We start from the raw sequence: 16,480 nt of genomic DNA, 5'->3' as shown, positions 1-16,480 counted from the left end.
AATAGACCAAATAGGTCGGACACGACCTTAGAAAATCATGTTATTAGGCCAAACCCAACAAGGTGGTCATTTCTTTTAAATATTTCTAAAATCATATATACTTTACTTTTAACATTTTGTTTTTGTTGAGGAGTTTATTAAGTGTATGACATTGTTTAGGTATATGAATACGAAATTTTAGACAATATTCTGCGTTTTTTAAATTAAATTAAGATCAAATTATTAAGAATATAAAAAAAAATCTCAATAAAGGTATACTAATTTATATATCCTCACACTACACTAGAATACTAAATTGATTTCAATAACGTTTTTCACGAATGATCTTAAACCTAATAGTAATTTAAAAAAATAAATTAAACATTTTTCATGCTTTTAGGTGAAAAAGCATATCCTCACAAGTTAGTCTTTCGGTGTCAAATTCATATGGGTATTTTTTTTTCCTTTTGAGGAGTACCACATGTTGTGTAGTGACTTTTGACAATAGAATTATGAAACATGAATTGACTTTTACCTAAATCGGACAAATTCCACAACAACATGCACAAGGAAAACACTTGCCTGAAACAAATGGCATGGTGAGTTGAAGTAGGTAGAATGTACAATCCCACTCACCCTCAGACTCACACTTGTATTTTCTATTTTCTTTCGTAATATTTTATTCTGCAGCCTTGACTCCCCTCCTAATTAATTACTGCCGATTGCTTGTCAACTTGCAATTAACTTGTAGTGTGTTCCTAGGAATTGTCATTAGCCTCTTATGACAGCTGATTAATATAATTAATCTCTCCCCCTCCCTCTCTCTCTCTCTCTTTCCCTTTCTTTTCTTTTTATAAGATGTGGAAATCAATTGCCAAATTAAATATGAAAATTTACTATTTAATTTTTTAAAAAATAAAAAAATTATTAATTAATTTTCCAATTTTAAAAAATAAATTAAAAATAACTATAAATATACTAATTAATCATTCAGTTAGCTGTAACCTTTGTACAAAATTATTAATTAATTCTTTCAAATATAGAAAAAAAAATTTTCAACTATTATTTTTAATTAGTTGACTATTAGTCCAACCTTATCTATTCGTTGTCTAATTTCAATTGTTTGCTTCTTCCTCTTTTATTATTGTTAATTTGTTAACTTCCTTTTTTTTTAACGACATGAGAATTTAAATCCACGGCAGACAGGCATGCGAAGCGTTGACTTTCCAACTACAGCCTAAATCATGGTATTAGAAAAAGTAAAAAACAATTGGCCACACCTTGTAGATCGAATTACAGTCCACGATTACATATATAATTTCATATCCTTAATTTCACGTTTATTTCACGATTTTCAGTACAGTATTTATCAAATATTTTATATTTGAAACATTAAAAAATTTAATTAATAAAAAAATTTAAATTATTTTTACAAAAGAACTTTATTTTCTACATTTTAAAGAATTTATAATATTTAAATAAATTTAAATTATTTAATAATTATATATTTATATAATATCCTTTAATAATTTGTCAATGTGGAACAAATCCCACAGCATATACACATTGATTTATTTTTTTAATAAAATTAAAAAAATTAAATAAAGAAAAGTCAACCTAAGCCACCTAGTCAGACCGACTCACTTCTCACCCTAAAAACCCTAGGAAGCAGAAAAAGCAAGCACTGCCGCTATTACAAAGAAGCACCACCAAACAAACCATCACAGACCAGTCGAAAAGCTAAAAACCCAAAAAATTCAATTATTAATATACACATATTAATTAATATTATTAAATTTATATAAATTTAACTTATGTTAAAAAATTAATTTAAAAAAAATATTTCAACCGATGGTGAAATTCAATAATTATACACAATTATTAATATAATATGAAACTGTAATTAATATTGAAATATATTTTTATAAAAGTCTATTATCCTTGTATAATCTTAACATGTCTCAATCGCCCGATCTATTTTTTGAAAATAAAATAAAACGATACACCCACCGCACCTTAATGTTAAAGGCAATTGTCCCAGATAGGACAAAGAGCTGCCATCTCAATACCACTAAGGTTTTCTATATTAACAGAGTTCTTATTGGCTTTATTATTAATTTATTTAAAGGAAAATGGTGCTCATATAATTCACCCAACTTGGCTAAGATTTTCATTTGTTTATTCTATGTTATTTTATTTTATTTTTTATATTATCTTTTTGGTTTTAGAAAAGAAACGTTTCGAGTTTGAGGTGCTGAATAATTTGCTTCAAATTAGCTATTGGGTGTGTGGAAGAAAAATCATCCCATGACGGCTCCAATATATAAACACGTGCTAGGCTTCACTCCACATTCTCCACCGTGTGTTTCTGTATATGTTATTATTATTACTATTAATCAATGATAATGTTTTTATTTTGATATATTTTTATTATATTAATTTGTATAAAATATAGTTATACATTAAAAATTAATTTTATTTTTGTAAAATAATTACGTTAAAAATAAATATCATTTTATATCAATTTATAATAAAAATTTTACTAAATAAATTTATAGAATTCCGTAAAGATGTCAATTTCCATAGCTTGAAGCTACCTCATATCGCAATTGGAGCGTGTGTATATATATCAAAAATTGCCAATTGCCATTAGGATTAGTGCATGGACCTAATTTTAATATTTGATTTTAGGGTTTTTGTTACTTAATTTTCCCCTTCCCTTTTATTCCATTGCCTCGTGGCCATTTCTCCATGCTTGAATGGGACATAAACATTAAAAATAAAAATGAAAGACCAATTAAAAATTGTAATAAAAAGCAAGCTTATTTATAAAACCTTATGGTTATAATGGCTGGGCACAATTGTTTGGATAAAGGAATTGGTCGGTCAATAGAACAAAATTAAGTGATAGCCGATGTTTGTTGTTATAATTAACATTTCTTGTAATAAATATATTAATTAATAGATTTTTTAAAATAATATTAACATTTTAATATTTTTTTTAAAATTAAAAAATTAATTAATAATTTTTTTTATACTACATACAATAAATAAAAAGTTTTTTAATATTTGTACTAGTCTTGGTTGATTTATGAGTTTTTCAATGGAAGATAAAATTCTAAAGAGAATAGAGGAAAGATAACGATTATTTTTTACATAAATATTACTCAAGTAGAAGACAAACTCGTTTAGAATTGTTCTCCTAAAGTAAGATGTCTATAATTTAATATAATTATAAATATTTAATCTGAGTGGGGAGATTAGGAAGAAGCATTGCACTTTCTCTTTATATTTATTATATTATAGGTCAACTTCAATCATTCCTTTTCCTTAAATAATAATAATATATTTCTTTTATATAACAGAAAATTATTTACTTAGGCGAAATTCAACCACTAAGCGAAATTGAATTAAACACCTAAATAAATAATTTGGTATACACATATGCAGAACTACATATTCTTTTTAGTATTTTAGACGTAAGTATAATTTTTAAAAATTGAATTTTACCCCTTAACACGCAACATGAGCATTTTTATAAACATAATAAAAAAAATAATTGTGTATTGAGGCATGTGGATTGATCTACGCCATCAAACTTATATATTTTCTGATTATAAAGAAGTACTCAGCTTGAGAAATTAAAAAATAATAAGGCATTCAATGAAGGATTTAGCGGTGAATTAACAATTTCTCGCTAATAACTGTGATTACTGATTAGCAAGGGATTTACATCAATTGTAAATATTTAGGGTTGAGCAAAATCCGTCGCTGGAAGTTAATTTGACTGAAATCCATCGCTAAAAGTCAATTTTTAGATCATTTGAGAGAGTGAAAAATTATCTAAAAGATTTTAGCGATTAATTTAATTACGGTTAAAAATTATGGATTTTTAGTGGATCTGAAATAAAATCAACAGAAAAAGCAAATAAACTCTCTATCTACAGCGAGAGAGAAAATGAAAGGGCAAAGAATTTAAAAACACAAAAACAAAATCAAAGCAAAAACCAAAACAAACAAACCTTTGGGCAGGGGAGAAAGAATTAACAACGATGGTGAGAATCAAAATAGACAACCAGAAATAGTAATAGTAGCTAGATTTCTACATGCCTTTTTCTTCATAGAAAATTAAGAACTCATCAAATTTTGTTTGCCCATGTCTAGTTTAATTTATTTTAGAAATATTAAAGAATTATAAAAATTATTTAAATTTTAAATAAAAATAATAAAAAAATAAATAAAACAGATAATCTATATCAAAACTTCAATTCTTAGAAAGATTTCAATAATAAATTAATAAATATTAAATATTAAATAAATTTTTCTATATATATAATTATATATGATGTGACATAAATGAGTTTCCATTTCATAAGCAACTGCAATTTGACTATATTGAGATTATAATTTGGTATACCTTAATCTGCAAGTCAATGAATAATACTTAGTATAAAGAAACAAAAGTCAAATTGAGAAGAAGATTGTATAAACAATGAGAATTGATATATGGATATAAGTCACTCCTTAATTGAATGGTAACAGTATTGAAAAGTCGATAATTTCAAGTTTGAATTATCGTTTCTCATCTCTTACATTTGCAGTATAATATCATTAAAAAAAAATCATTATAAAATTTTATCAAAAAATAATTAATAATTTAATAGTCGATATTTTAAACGATCGGTGGTGTGTAATTATTTAATAAAGTAAATTTATGTGTACAGTAAAAATAAAAAAATATTGAGAAGCTATACTTCAACTAATTAAGAATGAAATTAGTAAGAGCGAATAGTATTCGGTTCAAATCGAAAAAATTAACCGAATCAAATTAATTCAAAATTTTAATTTTAATTTTTATTTTTTTCAGTTTAATTTTTATTTTAAAAAGTTTAATTATTTCGATTAGATTCGATTTTGATTAATAAAAATTAATAAAATTAAATTAAATCAAATCGATTTGATTTAAATTAATTTTTATTTAAAATTAATTTAATTTAATTTTTATAAATATTTAATTTTTAATTTATTTAGTTTAATTGAATTTTAAACAAAATTAATATTCGCCTACATGTAATTAGTCAACTTAATAACATCATCACATTTGCACAGTTTTTGTGTATTGGGTAATGCTGATGATTGGATTTCAGTGTGACATCTGCTAAGCTTTTCTTGAGCCTTATTTTTTTAAAATATTATTTTTAATAAAATTTTAAATTATTTTTTTAAACTAAATTAATTGTTGAATGTGCAACTCATATTATTTAATTTAGTTTTATCCATTAATTTATTCATTGGAAAATTACCAATGCCGTTCTATAATTATTTACATTTTGCACCATTTATTAATTATAATAGTTAATTAAGTAGTATTGGAGTGATTTTTAAAATTAAAAGATTATAAATTTGAATTCAATCGAATATATATATATAAAGCTGTGAGCCTGTATGCAAGCAGAAAAATACAGAAGAGGATTTGTTCCCTGTTAAATTTGGGTCAGACCTAACTCATCCCAAAAGGGAGCTAAGGGGAGGAGTGCCTATGGCCCCAAGGGACACATTACTCCTTTTCACAACCAATGTGGGGTTCAACACACCCCTCACATCCAGAATTTTATTGGTGCCTGACATATTCATAGGAGGCCCAACATCAGATGGGAGGCTCTGATACCATATTAAATTTGGGTCAGGCCTAACTCACCCCAAAAACTAGCTCAAGGGGAGGAGTGACTATGGCTCATATAAGGGGCACATTACCCCTTTTCACGACCAATGTGAGATTCAACATTCTCCAAGTACATATATATGCATCTATTGATAATATATAAATAATTGGATTTGTTAGGATTGCAACACGCACATACAAAATTCGAAAGCTTTTCCGTTTTGTTGATCGAGCAACCCCATTTATGAGGTATGAGAATTAGACTACTAATACTCTTGATCTTGTCAAAATTTAGAATGAATGGGCAGACCTCTTTAAGGTTCGTACCACAACAAGGTATTAAATGCGAGCGTGACCGACTATAGTGACCGCAGCGGACCTACCTCGATATAGATCGAGTGAGCTGAACGTGACCTGATGAGACCAAAATAGGATGTCTACCTCCTACACATTGGTCGTCTCCTTGATGTATCACCGAGATCATAAATGTGTTTACAGTAAAATAGACTGATGTGACGTTCACGATAGACAAAGTATGAGTTAGTAGGCTTTACATTTATTAGTTAAATGTCCGCTATTAATAAGCCGTTTGACACATCTGCACAAACACACCCCTATCTATTCTGATAGAACGTGATTTAGGAGGTGTCAGAATGATCAGGGTATATATATCTCTAATCTAACCCAAATGGGAGACGTTTTTCTAATAGACAAACCCTCATTAAACCCACTGATAACATAATAATAATAGATTCCATTAAGATCGTGATACGTGTACAAAAAAAACAGAAGAGTCCCTCACACCAGACCATCCGATTCTACCTGACAGTAAAAGGTCCGACTTGCATAATGTATAGATCAGACCTCCTATATCTCTGATCTTATCTATTCCCGGAATGAGCAAGCCGACCTCACCAACGCTCAGAGCAAGTAGACCGATCTCTTTAAAGTGCTCAGAGTCTTGCTAGGGTTATAATTGCGTGTGTAGTAGGACTGACAGAAGTGACATGCGTGATGAACAGAATATGGACTAAGCGGCTTAGCATTTATTAACTGACTGTTTGCCAACAATTATTATTGAGTCGCCCTTGTCACCATCCCCTTACCTCACCTGATCTCAAACTTATCACCCACTAAATTTATTTTCCTCAAAAAATCTTAATCTCTTCAAATTAAAGACCTAGTCCATTAACTCCATTTGTTCTTTCATTTACTCCCAAAAAACTGATTTCGAACCATTAATTTTCTTAGTGAAACGAATTTTTATTCAGATGTTGGCAAATGATATGCCCACCGAATCTCATCTATATATATATTGCTATCCTTACCTGGTTCTTATATATATTAATTCTGCAAAATTAAAATACCATATACTTTGCTTCATTCTGGTAAGTGGACAATGGAGCAAATCTTGATACATGCGATTAGGGCCACAAAATTTTTCTCTAAAAATTAATTATGTCTTTCTATTTTCTGGATAATATTTGAACCCACAATTAGGTTATTGATTTGTGCTATTGGGGAATCACATAATTATGATTATAAATCATGTAGTTTATGAGTAAAAAATTAATAAATTGAACGTTGATAATATGTATCATAGAAATATAATTGAATGAAATGTAGATTTTTTAACATTTGATCATGTTGATAGCTATTTATCATAATTTTTTTTTCAGTTTTATTCCATATATTCTCAATTTAATAGACTAAAATTAAATTATAAGAATTGAACTCTTAATCTCACTTAATATAAAAAGGTATTGAACCAATAATTTTTAGTAACTATTTATGATGGTGTTCTAAGTGGCTCCATATATAAAATAGGGAAATACTTACTTCAGACTAAAATATTTTTAAAATATAAATAAGTGAATTTCTTTATAAAAAAACAAATAAAATTCATTTTAATATCTCTTAAGAAATTTGTAAAATATAAACAAGTGGGTTTTTTTATGAAAAAATAGATAAAACACATTTTAATATTTCTTAAATTCATGATGTATTGGTGCACATAAAATTTCAAATAAAACAATTTGCATGCTTGCAGTCTCGAGAACAAAGTTAAAAAAAAAATGTATTTGTTTTTTTTCCCTCAATTAAAGGTTGTAAAAGGCTTAGTAGTACAAAAAGATTTGCATTTTGCTTCTACAAACTCCACTTTTGCTTACGAACCACTAATGTCACATATATATGTGCAAAATCCTTATACATGCCATAAATAAATAAATCAAAATGTTGGTATTTTTTCACGCGGAGAGAGAGAGAGAGGCGCATACAATTTCTGTCCAATAAAACACACCATGAACAGTAAATCAAACTCATCCAACAACCTTCGAGATGAACAAGTAGCATCCCCTAAGGCCAGCCAAAGCTATTTCTTCTCTGACTGGCCCAATCCTTCTCCATATAATAATTGCCCACGAAACCTTAGTGGAAAAACTCAGGTTGCATATTTTATTGTCTCCCATATAATTGATGCATGTATATACAACACACTATAACATGTAAAACCTACGTCACCACCAATGGATTTCTCGTTCTATAACTCTCTTTAAATTCCCACTTCCTCCACCCACACAGAAAGGAAAGAAAAAGGAAAAAGGAAATCTACCCATTAAGCATTTTCTCTCCACTAGCTAAAGCTACCGAGAGATATGGCTCAAGAATGCTGTGAGAGCTCTGTGGCTATTTCTTCCTGTACGCCTTCTTCTGCTGCTGCTGCTGGCTGGTGGGATGTTCACCATGCATGCTCTCTCTCTTCATGGACTAATAATAGTAGCTGCAGCCCATGGCACCAGCAGCAGCCAAACCCTAGTTCCAACTCCTCTTGTGAAGAGGATGTTTCCATATCTACATCTTTTACTAATGCTTCTAATCACTCCGGGCTAACTGTTGAGTCCTCTCGCCGACTCGTTGAACCTGCTGCTTCTTCTCCGAGCGAATTCATGGCAGAACATGCTTCTGATAGTCAACTATGGAGTCATATTCTTTTGTAAGTTTATTCACATATATTATTATTATTGGTTTCCCTTTTCCATAGATCGATGTGTGTGAATAAGCACATAATCATAGTGCAAATAAAAATACCACAAGAACGTTTCATAATCTTTTTACCTATCTTGAAATATATTTGAAAAAACTTAGTGGAATGAAGAATCTTCTAGCACTCAAGAACGAAGTAAGGTTTTATATTTAATTTATACTTTCTAATTTAGCTAGAGTTATGAGTTCATCTAAGATTAGAAGGGCTTAGAATTGTTTTCCTCGTGAAGATCCTTTAACCCTCTGGCGCTAAATCTTGCAGTGGAGTTGGAAGCAATAATGGAGATCTTCACAACATCCAAGATGTCGGAGAAAACTTACTTGATGCACTATCATCCAAGAGTATCTCAACAGGGATATTCGAACCTGCATGTGACTACTTAAAGAAAATGGAGAATAACAACTGGGAATTCACAAACTCCCCTTCCTTTAACACCTTTGAGCATAAGCATGTAAACGGCTTTAGCACTGATCATCTCAGCTCGATCGAAAGTGAAAGGGTGACCAAGCTATCCAACTTGGTTAACAACTGGACTATTGCTCCACCTGATCCAGGAGTCGCAGTTAGCCACGAGACAATCGATCCAATAGCATGCAACATATCGTTGGGTTCTACTGTAAATCACTACTCTCAGCCACAAACTTACAGCGACTCTGCGTCGTGTGGGACGGAAATACTGAACACAAAATCTGGTTTTTTGTCGTGTTATGATGGCCATGATATAAAGCTAGAAGATGAACGCCGCCATGTTGAATCGCCGGGGTATATCTTTAGAAGGTCGTTTAATAATTGTAATGGTGTTGGATATGATATCGGCCTGAGTAGCGGCTCGGTGGTCGCCGATAATAGCAAATACTATTATGGAGTGCCGAATAACACATGCGCAAGTGCAAGAAATTTCACTGATGTAGCTTTTAACGGTCGATTTAACAAGCCAATGATCGATATTCAAGGGAATACACCCTGCTTTAAATCTTTGAATTCATCCGATTGCAGAAAGCAAAGGGGTCAAACTTCTTTACCGGTAAGCTCATGAAAGCGTCATCTTTTCTCTTTCTTGATTCTCTGTGTTATTTTGGATCTTGAGAAATAATTAGGGTTTTGATTTATAAATTTCCATCTACAAATTTCTTTAAGTTTACTAATTGAATCTGTCCTAATTAAGCATATATATGTTCTCCATCCTCACCTTTTCACCGTACCAAGTTGATTTAAAATATTATAATTTTTTTTCAAATTAAAACTATTAATTAGATAAAATACTTAATTGCATGCAGCAGGGAAGAGGAAAAGGGAGTACAAGTGAAACAAAGAAGAAAAGATCCTTTGACACTTCTCCGGCGGTCCTTAAAAAGCCTAAGCATGAAAGCTCCACAGTTTCATCCGCAAAGGTACGTGTGTTTAAATTATCAATAACACCCACTCTTCCTTTAATTATTTAATTTTATCCTTCATCATATAATTTACAAGAAAAATAACAAAAATAAATACAATTATCAAGTGAGATTTTGAATGTTTGTTTAAACAGATGCAGGTACCAAAAGTCAAGCTTGGGGACAGAATCTCAGCTCTTCAACAAATTGTGTCGCCATTTGGAAAGGTAAACTCAGTGGCCACTATGTGCATATTGCTTTTCCTTCTGACAATGAAAATTAGAAAAAAAAGTCTATTATTTTTTTTAAGATGGGTATAATTAACTTCTCTTCTTTTTTTTTGGGTGTTAATTTTCAGACTGATACAGCATCTGTGCTGCTAGAAGCAATTCAGTATATCAAGTTCCTGCAAGAGCAAGTGCAGGTAATTATAATTCATTTCCTTCATAAACTAGTAACATTCATGGTTGCGAGTTTTCGAATTTGAACCGTACGTAGTTAGAATACTCAGAAAAGATGGTCGAGAAAATTCTAACTTTAAAGGGATTTTGTTTTTTCCTGATGGGTATCACAATTGATTTTGGTTGCAGCTTTTGAGTAATCCTTACATGAAGAACAATTCACACAAGGTAAATAATGATCACATGCAAATTTGAAATTTAATTAATTAAGCTCAAGAAATGGAGAAGTTAGAGAGGTGATGATTATTATATATGATTTGGTTGGTGAAATTTCATCAGGATCCATGGGGAGGCTTGGAAAAGAAAGACAAGGGAGATCTAAAACTTGATCTCAGGAGCAGAGGTCTAAGTTTAGTTCCTATTTCATGTACACCTCAAGTTTACCAGGAGAACACAGGATCAGATTACTGGACACCCACATATAGATCAGGATGCCTGTATAGATGAAATAATTAATGAATTCATAATTTTAATGTGGCTTTTTTTTTTATGTTAATTTCTTCCCATGTAACTTCATAAGCATGATAGATAAGTTGCTCAGAGAAAATGTAAAAACTTTTTTTAATATAATCGATTTCGGTTAGAATTTAAATTTAAAATTTTATAATCTTAGAAATGACTAGATGTTTATAAGTTAAAATAGTCATACATAATTTCTCTGGGTAAAATGCATTTCATAATTGCTTTTAATTAGTGCCCAAGTCAAGATTTTATAATATAAAATTTCTATCTCTTTCCTTTCTAGATTTATATGTCTATTATATCAATGAAATGATAACCAAATTGTTGAATACAACATTATGGAGGGGCTTCAATGCTTTTCAAGGTGGCCTCTCATATGCATATTCATTTTTTTTTTTAAATATATTGTCACTAAGTTTTATTTGATGAATATTTTTTTAAGTACTTAAAAGAAAAATTAATCATTAAAAATATTTTTTATTAAAAAAAATATTATTATATATTCTCTATGAAAAAATTCACTAATTGATTTCTCTATTTTAAAGAATACATTAAAATATCTCTAATATTTTAAAAATCTATTAGTTCGTAAATCCGTTAATATTAATCGTTAAATATTGTAAAAAATTTAAAATATCCTTAATATGGAGGATTAGTTAGCAAAGTTTATAAAAATTTGAGAGACTAATTAATAAATTTTTTAAAACTATAGGAATTTAGTAGTAAAATATATATTTAATGGCTAAAATTAATAAAATGACTAATTAGTAGACATTTTAAAATATCAAAAACTTTTTAAAATATTTTTCAAAACCGATCAATCAATTAATGAATTCTCATATTATAGAAACTAAATAATAATTTTTTCTAAATAAAATTACTTATTTTCTTGAAAAAAAAAATCATTTTCTACGTTTTGAAATCTTTATTAAGCCTACATATATAAATTTATTAATAAATTTTATTTTTTAAATTAAAATTAAATAATAAAAATAAATTATCTTATAAAAAATATATTTTTCATAATTTTTTTTAAAAAATATTTTTAAATATAAATTATTTTCTAAAAAAAAGGATAAAACTTCATATTCATAAACTACTCCTATACCAATAAACTAAAATTCATTACTCATATACACAATTGCACCAACAAATTGGCATTTAGGGATAATTCTGTAGAAGCAATCACTTCATAAGAAAACGCAAAAGTTAATTGGGAATTAAGAAAGGGCCAAGGTGTTCACTTTTCAAGAATTTTTGGCGTTCTTACTATTCACAAGGTTGAAATTACTCTCATATATCATAATTTCAAGTGAAAAAATTCATTAAAAAGAAAAAAAAATAGATTCAATTTATTATAAATTCAAAATATAAAGTATATAAATCTTCTTAATTTTACTATAAATATTGCTATAAAATTACTATACACTGAATTTAAACAAAAGAAATTTAAAAAAAATACTACAATTCTTGTAATATGAAAAACTCATTAATTAATTTTTTAATTTTAAAAAATATATTAAAATGTTTTTGCTTTTAAGAAGTCTATTAATTAATTTTTTCATTAATTTTATTGATTAAATATTTTATTATTTAATTTTTATAATTTTAAAAATTTATTAATTAATTTCTTATATTTTTAAAAAATTTATTAATTAATTTTTTTTATATTAAAGATATTTTAAAATTTTTATAATATTTAATGATTAAAATTAATGATGAGATTATATTATGATGTAATAGTTTATGTTTTAATAATTAAAATAAACAAAATCTTTCTTAAAGGATAAATTTACATTTTCTCAAACGTGAATGTCTCAAATTTTTTGTTGATTAATTTTTTTTCACATAATAATTAAGCATTTGATTAGTTGGATTTTGAATTGAAATTGAAAAATTAAAAAATTAGACTTATAAAAACTATCTATCGAAATAGAAAGAAATCAAATTAAATTGAATTGATTTGATTTAATTTGATTTTAGAATTAAAACTGAACCGTCAAATTGGTAATCACATGCTTCAATTCAAAATTTTCCGTCCCAAACTATGATAATTTCTTATCTATTTTTTAGAGATTTTCAGTATCCAAATCATAAATTTTCAATATTCAAAATCACAAATATAATTTTAAATTATAAATAAGTTGATAATTCTAAATTTAGTCAATAAAAATCTTAAATTAAAACGATATGATCCTAACAAATCTAATAATCTACAATTCATATGAATCAATACCAAAAATAACAAGAAAAAACTCGAGAGATTTTATTAATAAATATTCCATATTGCACTACCCAAATTAACAAGAATGAAGCATACAGGAGAAAAAAAAAGAAGGAAAAGGAAATAATTGCAGCAACATTTTGTGGTTTTGACATAACACCACATCTGGATCAGTGATCAAGCATCAACGAGAACGATTTGAGATTTGAAGCCAAGGTTGCGACATGTAACGCACCGAAAATCGGACCGCCACCGGTGCTAGGATCCAGGTCGGCTTAAGACCGCCGGAATCCGTAACAAGCCAAATATGAACTCTGTGTACCTAATAAATCCCATACATGATAAAAAAATAAAGATAAAAAACTGAAAATAACCTTCCTACCACTTACCAAGCTTGACCTGCATGTACTATATAAGGCCCAGGCTCAGGCCTATTAATTTTAATAAAAGAAGCACAGCTGAATAAATAGCCGATTACACTCTGTATATGCACCGAACAGATAGCACCTTGATGACAAGTGATTCATTTTCAGCATGATATATATTTATACTGTCTTTGGGACAGCGCTTGATATACAGACAGTCTTTGGGGCGTATGTCAGGTGGTCACCCTTTGGGGGTAGCTCTGCACATGTGTATGACCAATATTTTATTTGCTCTTGGGCCAAATTTGTCATCATAGAGCTTAAGATGCCAGTATTGCTCTCAGGCTGTCATTATTTTATTACATCTGAGATGCCAGCATTATCTGCAGGGAACATATTATGAGTGTATGCAGATTCTATTTTTCACAGTTTATTTTATGTTGATGGAATTAAATTGTATTTATTCAGCTGATTTATTTTAGCTAAATATTTGGTACTATTAAGTACCTAAACTTATCTTTTCCCCTTTGTTATTTTTTTATCCGCTCACCGAGTATTTTGTACTCACCCTTATACTTTTAATATTACAGCTCCTTTTTGGTGACCCGCTCAGCAGTCCTCATCTTCCTGTTTGTCATTCCTTCCACATCGTCCACTCAGAGTCTATAGGAGGTCGGACCAATCCTAAGTCTTTTGTCTTTTTTTTTTTGTAATTTTGATAGATCATGTATAGATTGTACAGCTCAGTGGAAAATGTATTTTATTGATTGTAAATATTTTATGAATTGACAGGTCCAACTGTCAGTTTTTTCTCTTATATGCTTAATGTATTGAAATTATAGCAGGTTATATGTATAATATCAGGGGAAGTTCTGTCAGTTTTTCGGGTCATATCCGTCTCTACAGTTTGGGGATTGGGTGTGACACACTATGTCTGTAAACATAGAACCCACTCTCATAGGGTCAGCATACCATATGTCAGCCTTGGTTTGACACATTTCTCATCAAGAAACATAAAACATGATCATGCATAACAAGGGATTAACCATACACTAGCGCCAAGCACAACTCTATCCATTATATGACATTACATATCTATACATCACTTTACATACTAGTCGTTTAATTTACATCATGTCCACTACTCTATTACATAGCCAAAACCTTTACCCTTGATGTCTTCCTAGACTTTCTCTGACCTGCAAAATTGGGGTTAAGGGAGAGGGATGAGCTAAACAGCCCAGTGAGTAGAAACAATGAAAATAATTCATTAATTACATACTTTCATAAAATGCGTCACTGCACAAACAAATCACACCACGGACGGACTGACCCACAAAATCCCTCAACTCATTGTCCGGCCCTAAAAAGGGCACCACAGGACTTTGTACTCATTGCCCGGCCCTCTAAGGGGCACCACAGGACTTTGTTATATGCCCGGCCCCCTAGGGAGCACCACAGGACTTTGTCATACAAGACACAAGGGCTAATGGGTCCTACTCAGTGTCCGTCCCACATTCACGTAATAATGCAATGTAACATCGTCGTGAATATTAATGCCATGCATAACAACCTATCATACACATGGCATTTATGATGCATGGAACATGCTCAAAACATTTAATTTCTCAATTTACAAACATTAAGTTTAGTTCCACTCACCTTTACCAACTGCTGGGCTAACTCAAGACCAGCTGACTCTGCTGACTTCCTCGGTTCCCCGAGTCCGATCCTACACAGGTGGACTCACATGAGGGACCAAACAACTCTAACATAACACTAAATATCTCCCCTAAAACACCGCAAAACATGCATGCAAAACAGGCAAAGGAAGGCTGGACAGGGCACCTTCGGCGGCAGGTTCGGCGGCCGAAAGTCCTCTCCAGAGACGAAACTCATGCATGTTCGGCAGCACTTTCGGCGGCCGAAACCCCCCTCCAGAGCCGAAAGTCCAAACTTTCGGGGGCAAGCTTAAGCAAGCTTAGGCAGCCGAAGCCACTTCCTGAGCATGTTCGGCGGCCGAACCTTCCTTCGGCGGCCGAACCTTCCTTCGGCGGCCGAACCTGGGTTCTCCAGTATGGCAGAACCTTGCTCTGCCTCACGCCAAACCTCTCCAATCTTACCCAAACACACAAAGCTCAACTCCTCAACATACATATACTCAAGTATATGCACAAAGGGGTCCAAAACTACCTTAAAACCCCAACAAACAACACAACACCACATATATACATGCTTTTATCCAAATAACACCAAAAACACTCTATTTAACCTAATCATGCATCTCTACCCATAAACTCCATAAAAACCTTCATAAATCATGAAAAGAAGCTCAGGATCTTCACTTACCTCTTGAAATAAGAAGATGAACGATCCCAACGTGGAGATATGAAGCAACTCTCTCCCAAACTCTCCAACCTTCAAAACTTGGGTTTTTAGCTCAAAAGTTTCAAAACAACATTAAAACTCATCAAAACTTTGCAAGATTTGGATAAAACATGAAGATTACTCACAGGAGACATGGTCTCACCTTTGTTAGTGAAAGGAAAGCAAATCTTATCCATTTCACCGACTGAAGACCCTTTATAGGTGGCTGACCGCCTCTCCTTCGGCGGCCAAACCTGCATGCAAAACCTCACCACTTTCGGCGGCCGAACTTGGGCTTCGGCGGCCGAAAGTAAGCCTCTTTCGGAAGCCAAACTTGAGCTTCGGAGGCAACAAAACCATGCAATGTTCGGCGGCCGAACTTCACCTTTGGCGGCCGAACTTGGCAAATGTCTCCTTGGCCTTTTCTCTTCACAACTCAATTCCTTTTACAGTAAAACTATAAAATCATAATTTTAGCAAACACATTTTACCCCTCTAGAAGACGCTGACATCTTTAGAATGTCAGATTTCAACGGTAAGT

The 16,480-nt window shown here is 30.7% G+C and overlaps 1 protein-coding gene across 2 annotated transcripts; it reads left to right on the top strand.

Annotated features, from left to right (window-relative positions):
* Nucleotides 1-8,206: 8,206 nt before the first annotated feature.
* LOC110604730 lies at nucleotides 8,207-11,130 on the top strand. 2 transcript variants are annotated; one of them, XM_021743010.2, is made up of 7 exons: nucleotides 8,207-8,636; nucleotides 8,949-9,711; nucleotides 9,968-10,078; nucleotides 10,216-10,287; nucleotides 10,419-10,484; nucleotides 10,651-10,689; nucleotides 10,801-11,130. In XM_021743010.2, exons 1-7 carry the CDS (start codon nucleotides 8,299-8,301, stop codon nucleotides 10,966-10,968), a joined length of 1,557 nt encoding a protein of 518 aa, XP_021598702.1. In that variant the 5' UTR covers nucleotides 8,207-8,298; the 3' UTR covers nucleotides 10,969-11,130. The 2 variants fall into 2 exon arrangements, with proteins under 2 accessions (XP_021598702.1, XP_021598701.1); XM_021743009.2 differs by having other exon boundaries at nucleotides 8,208-8,636; nucleotides 9,965-10,078.
* Nucleotides 11,131-16,480: the final 5,350 nt, after the last annotated feature.

The sequence above is a fragment of the Manihot esculenta genome, chromosome 17 (genome assembly GCF_001659605.2).
Source record: "Manihot esculenta cultivar AM560-2 chromosome 17, M.esculenta_v8, whole genome shotgun sequence".
NCBI classification, from domain to species: Eukaryota; Viridiplantae; Streptophyta; class Magnoliopsida; order Malpighiales; family Euphorbiaceae; genus Manihot; species Manihot esculenta.
Note: the sequence above shows the minus strand (reverse complement) of the source record. Positions and strands in the feature narration are given on the sequence as shown.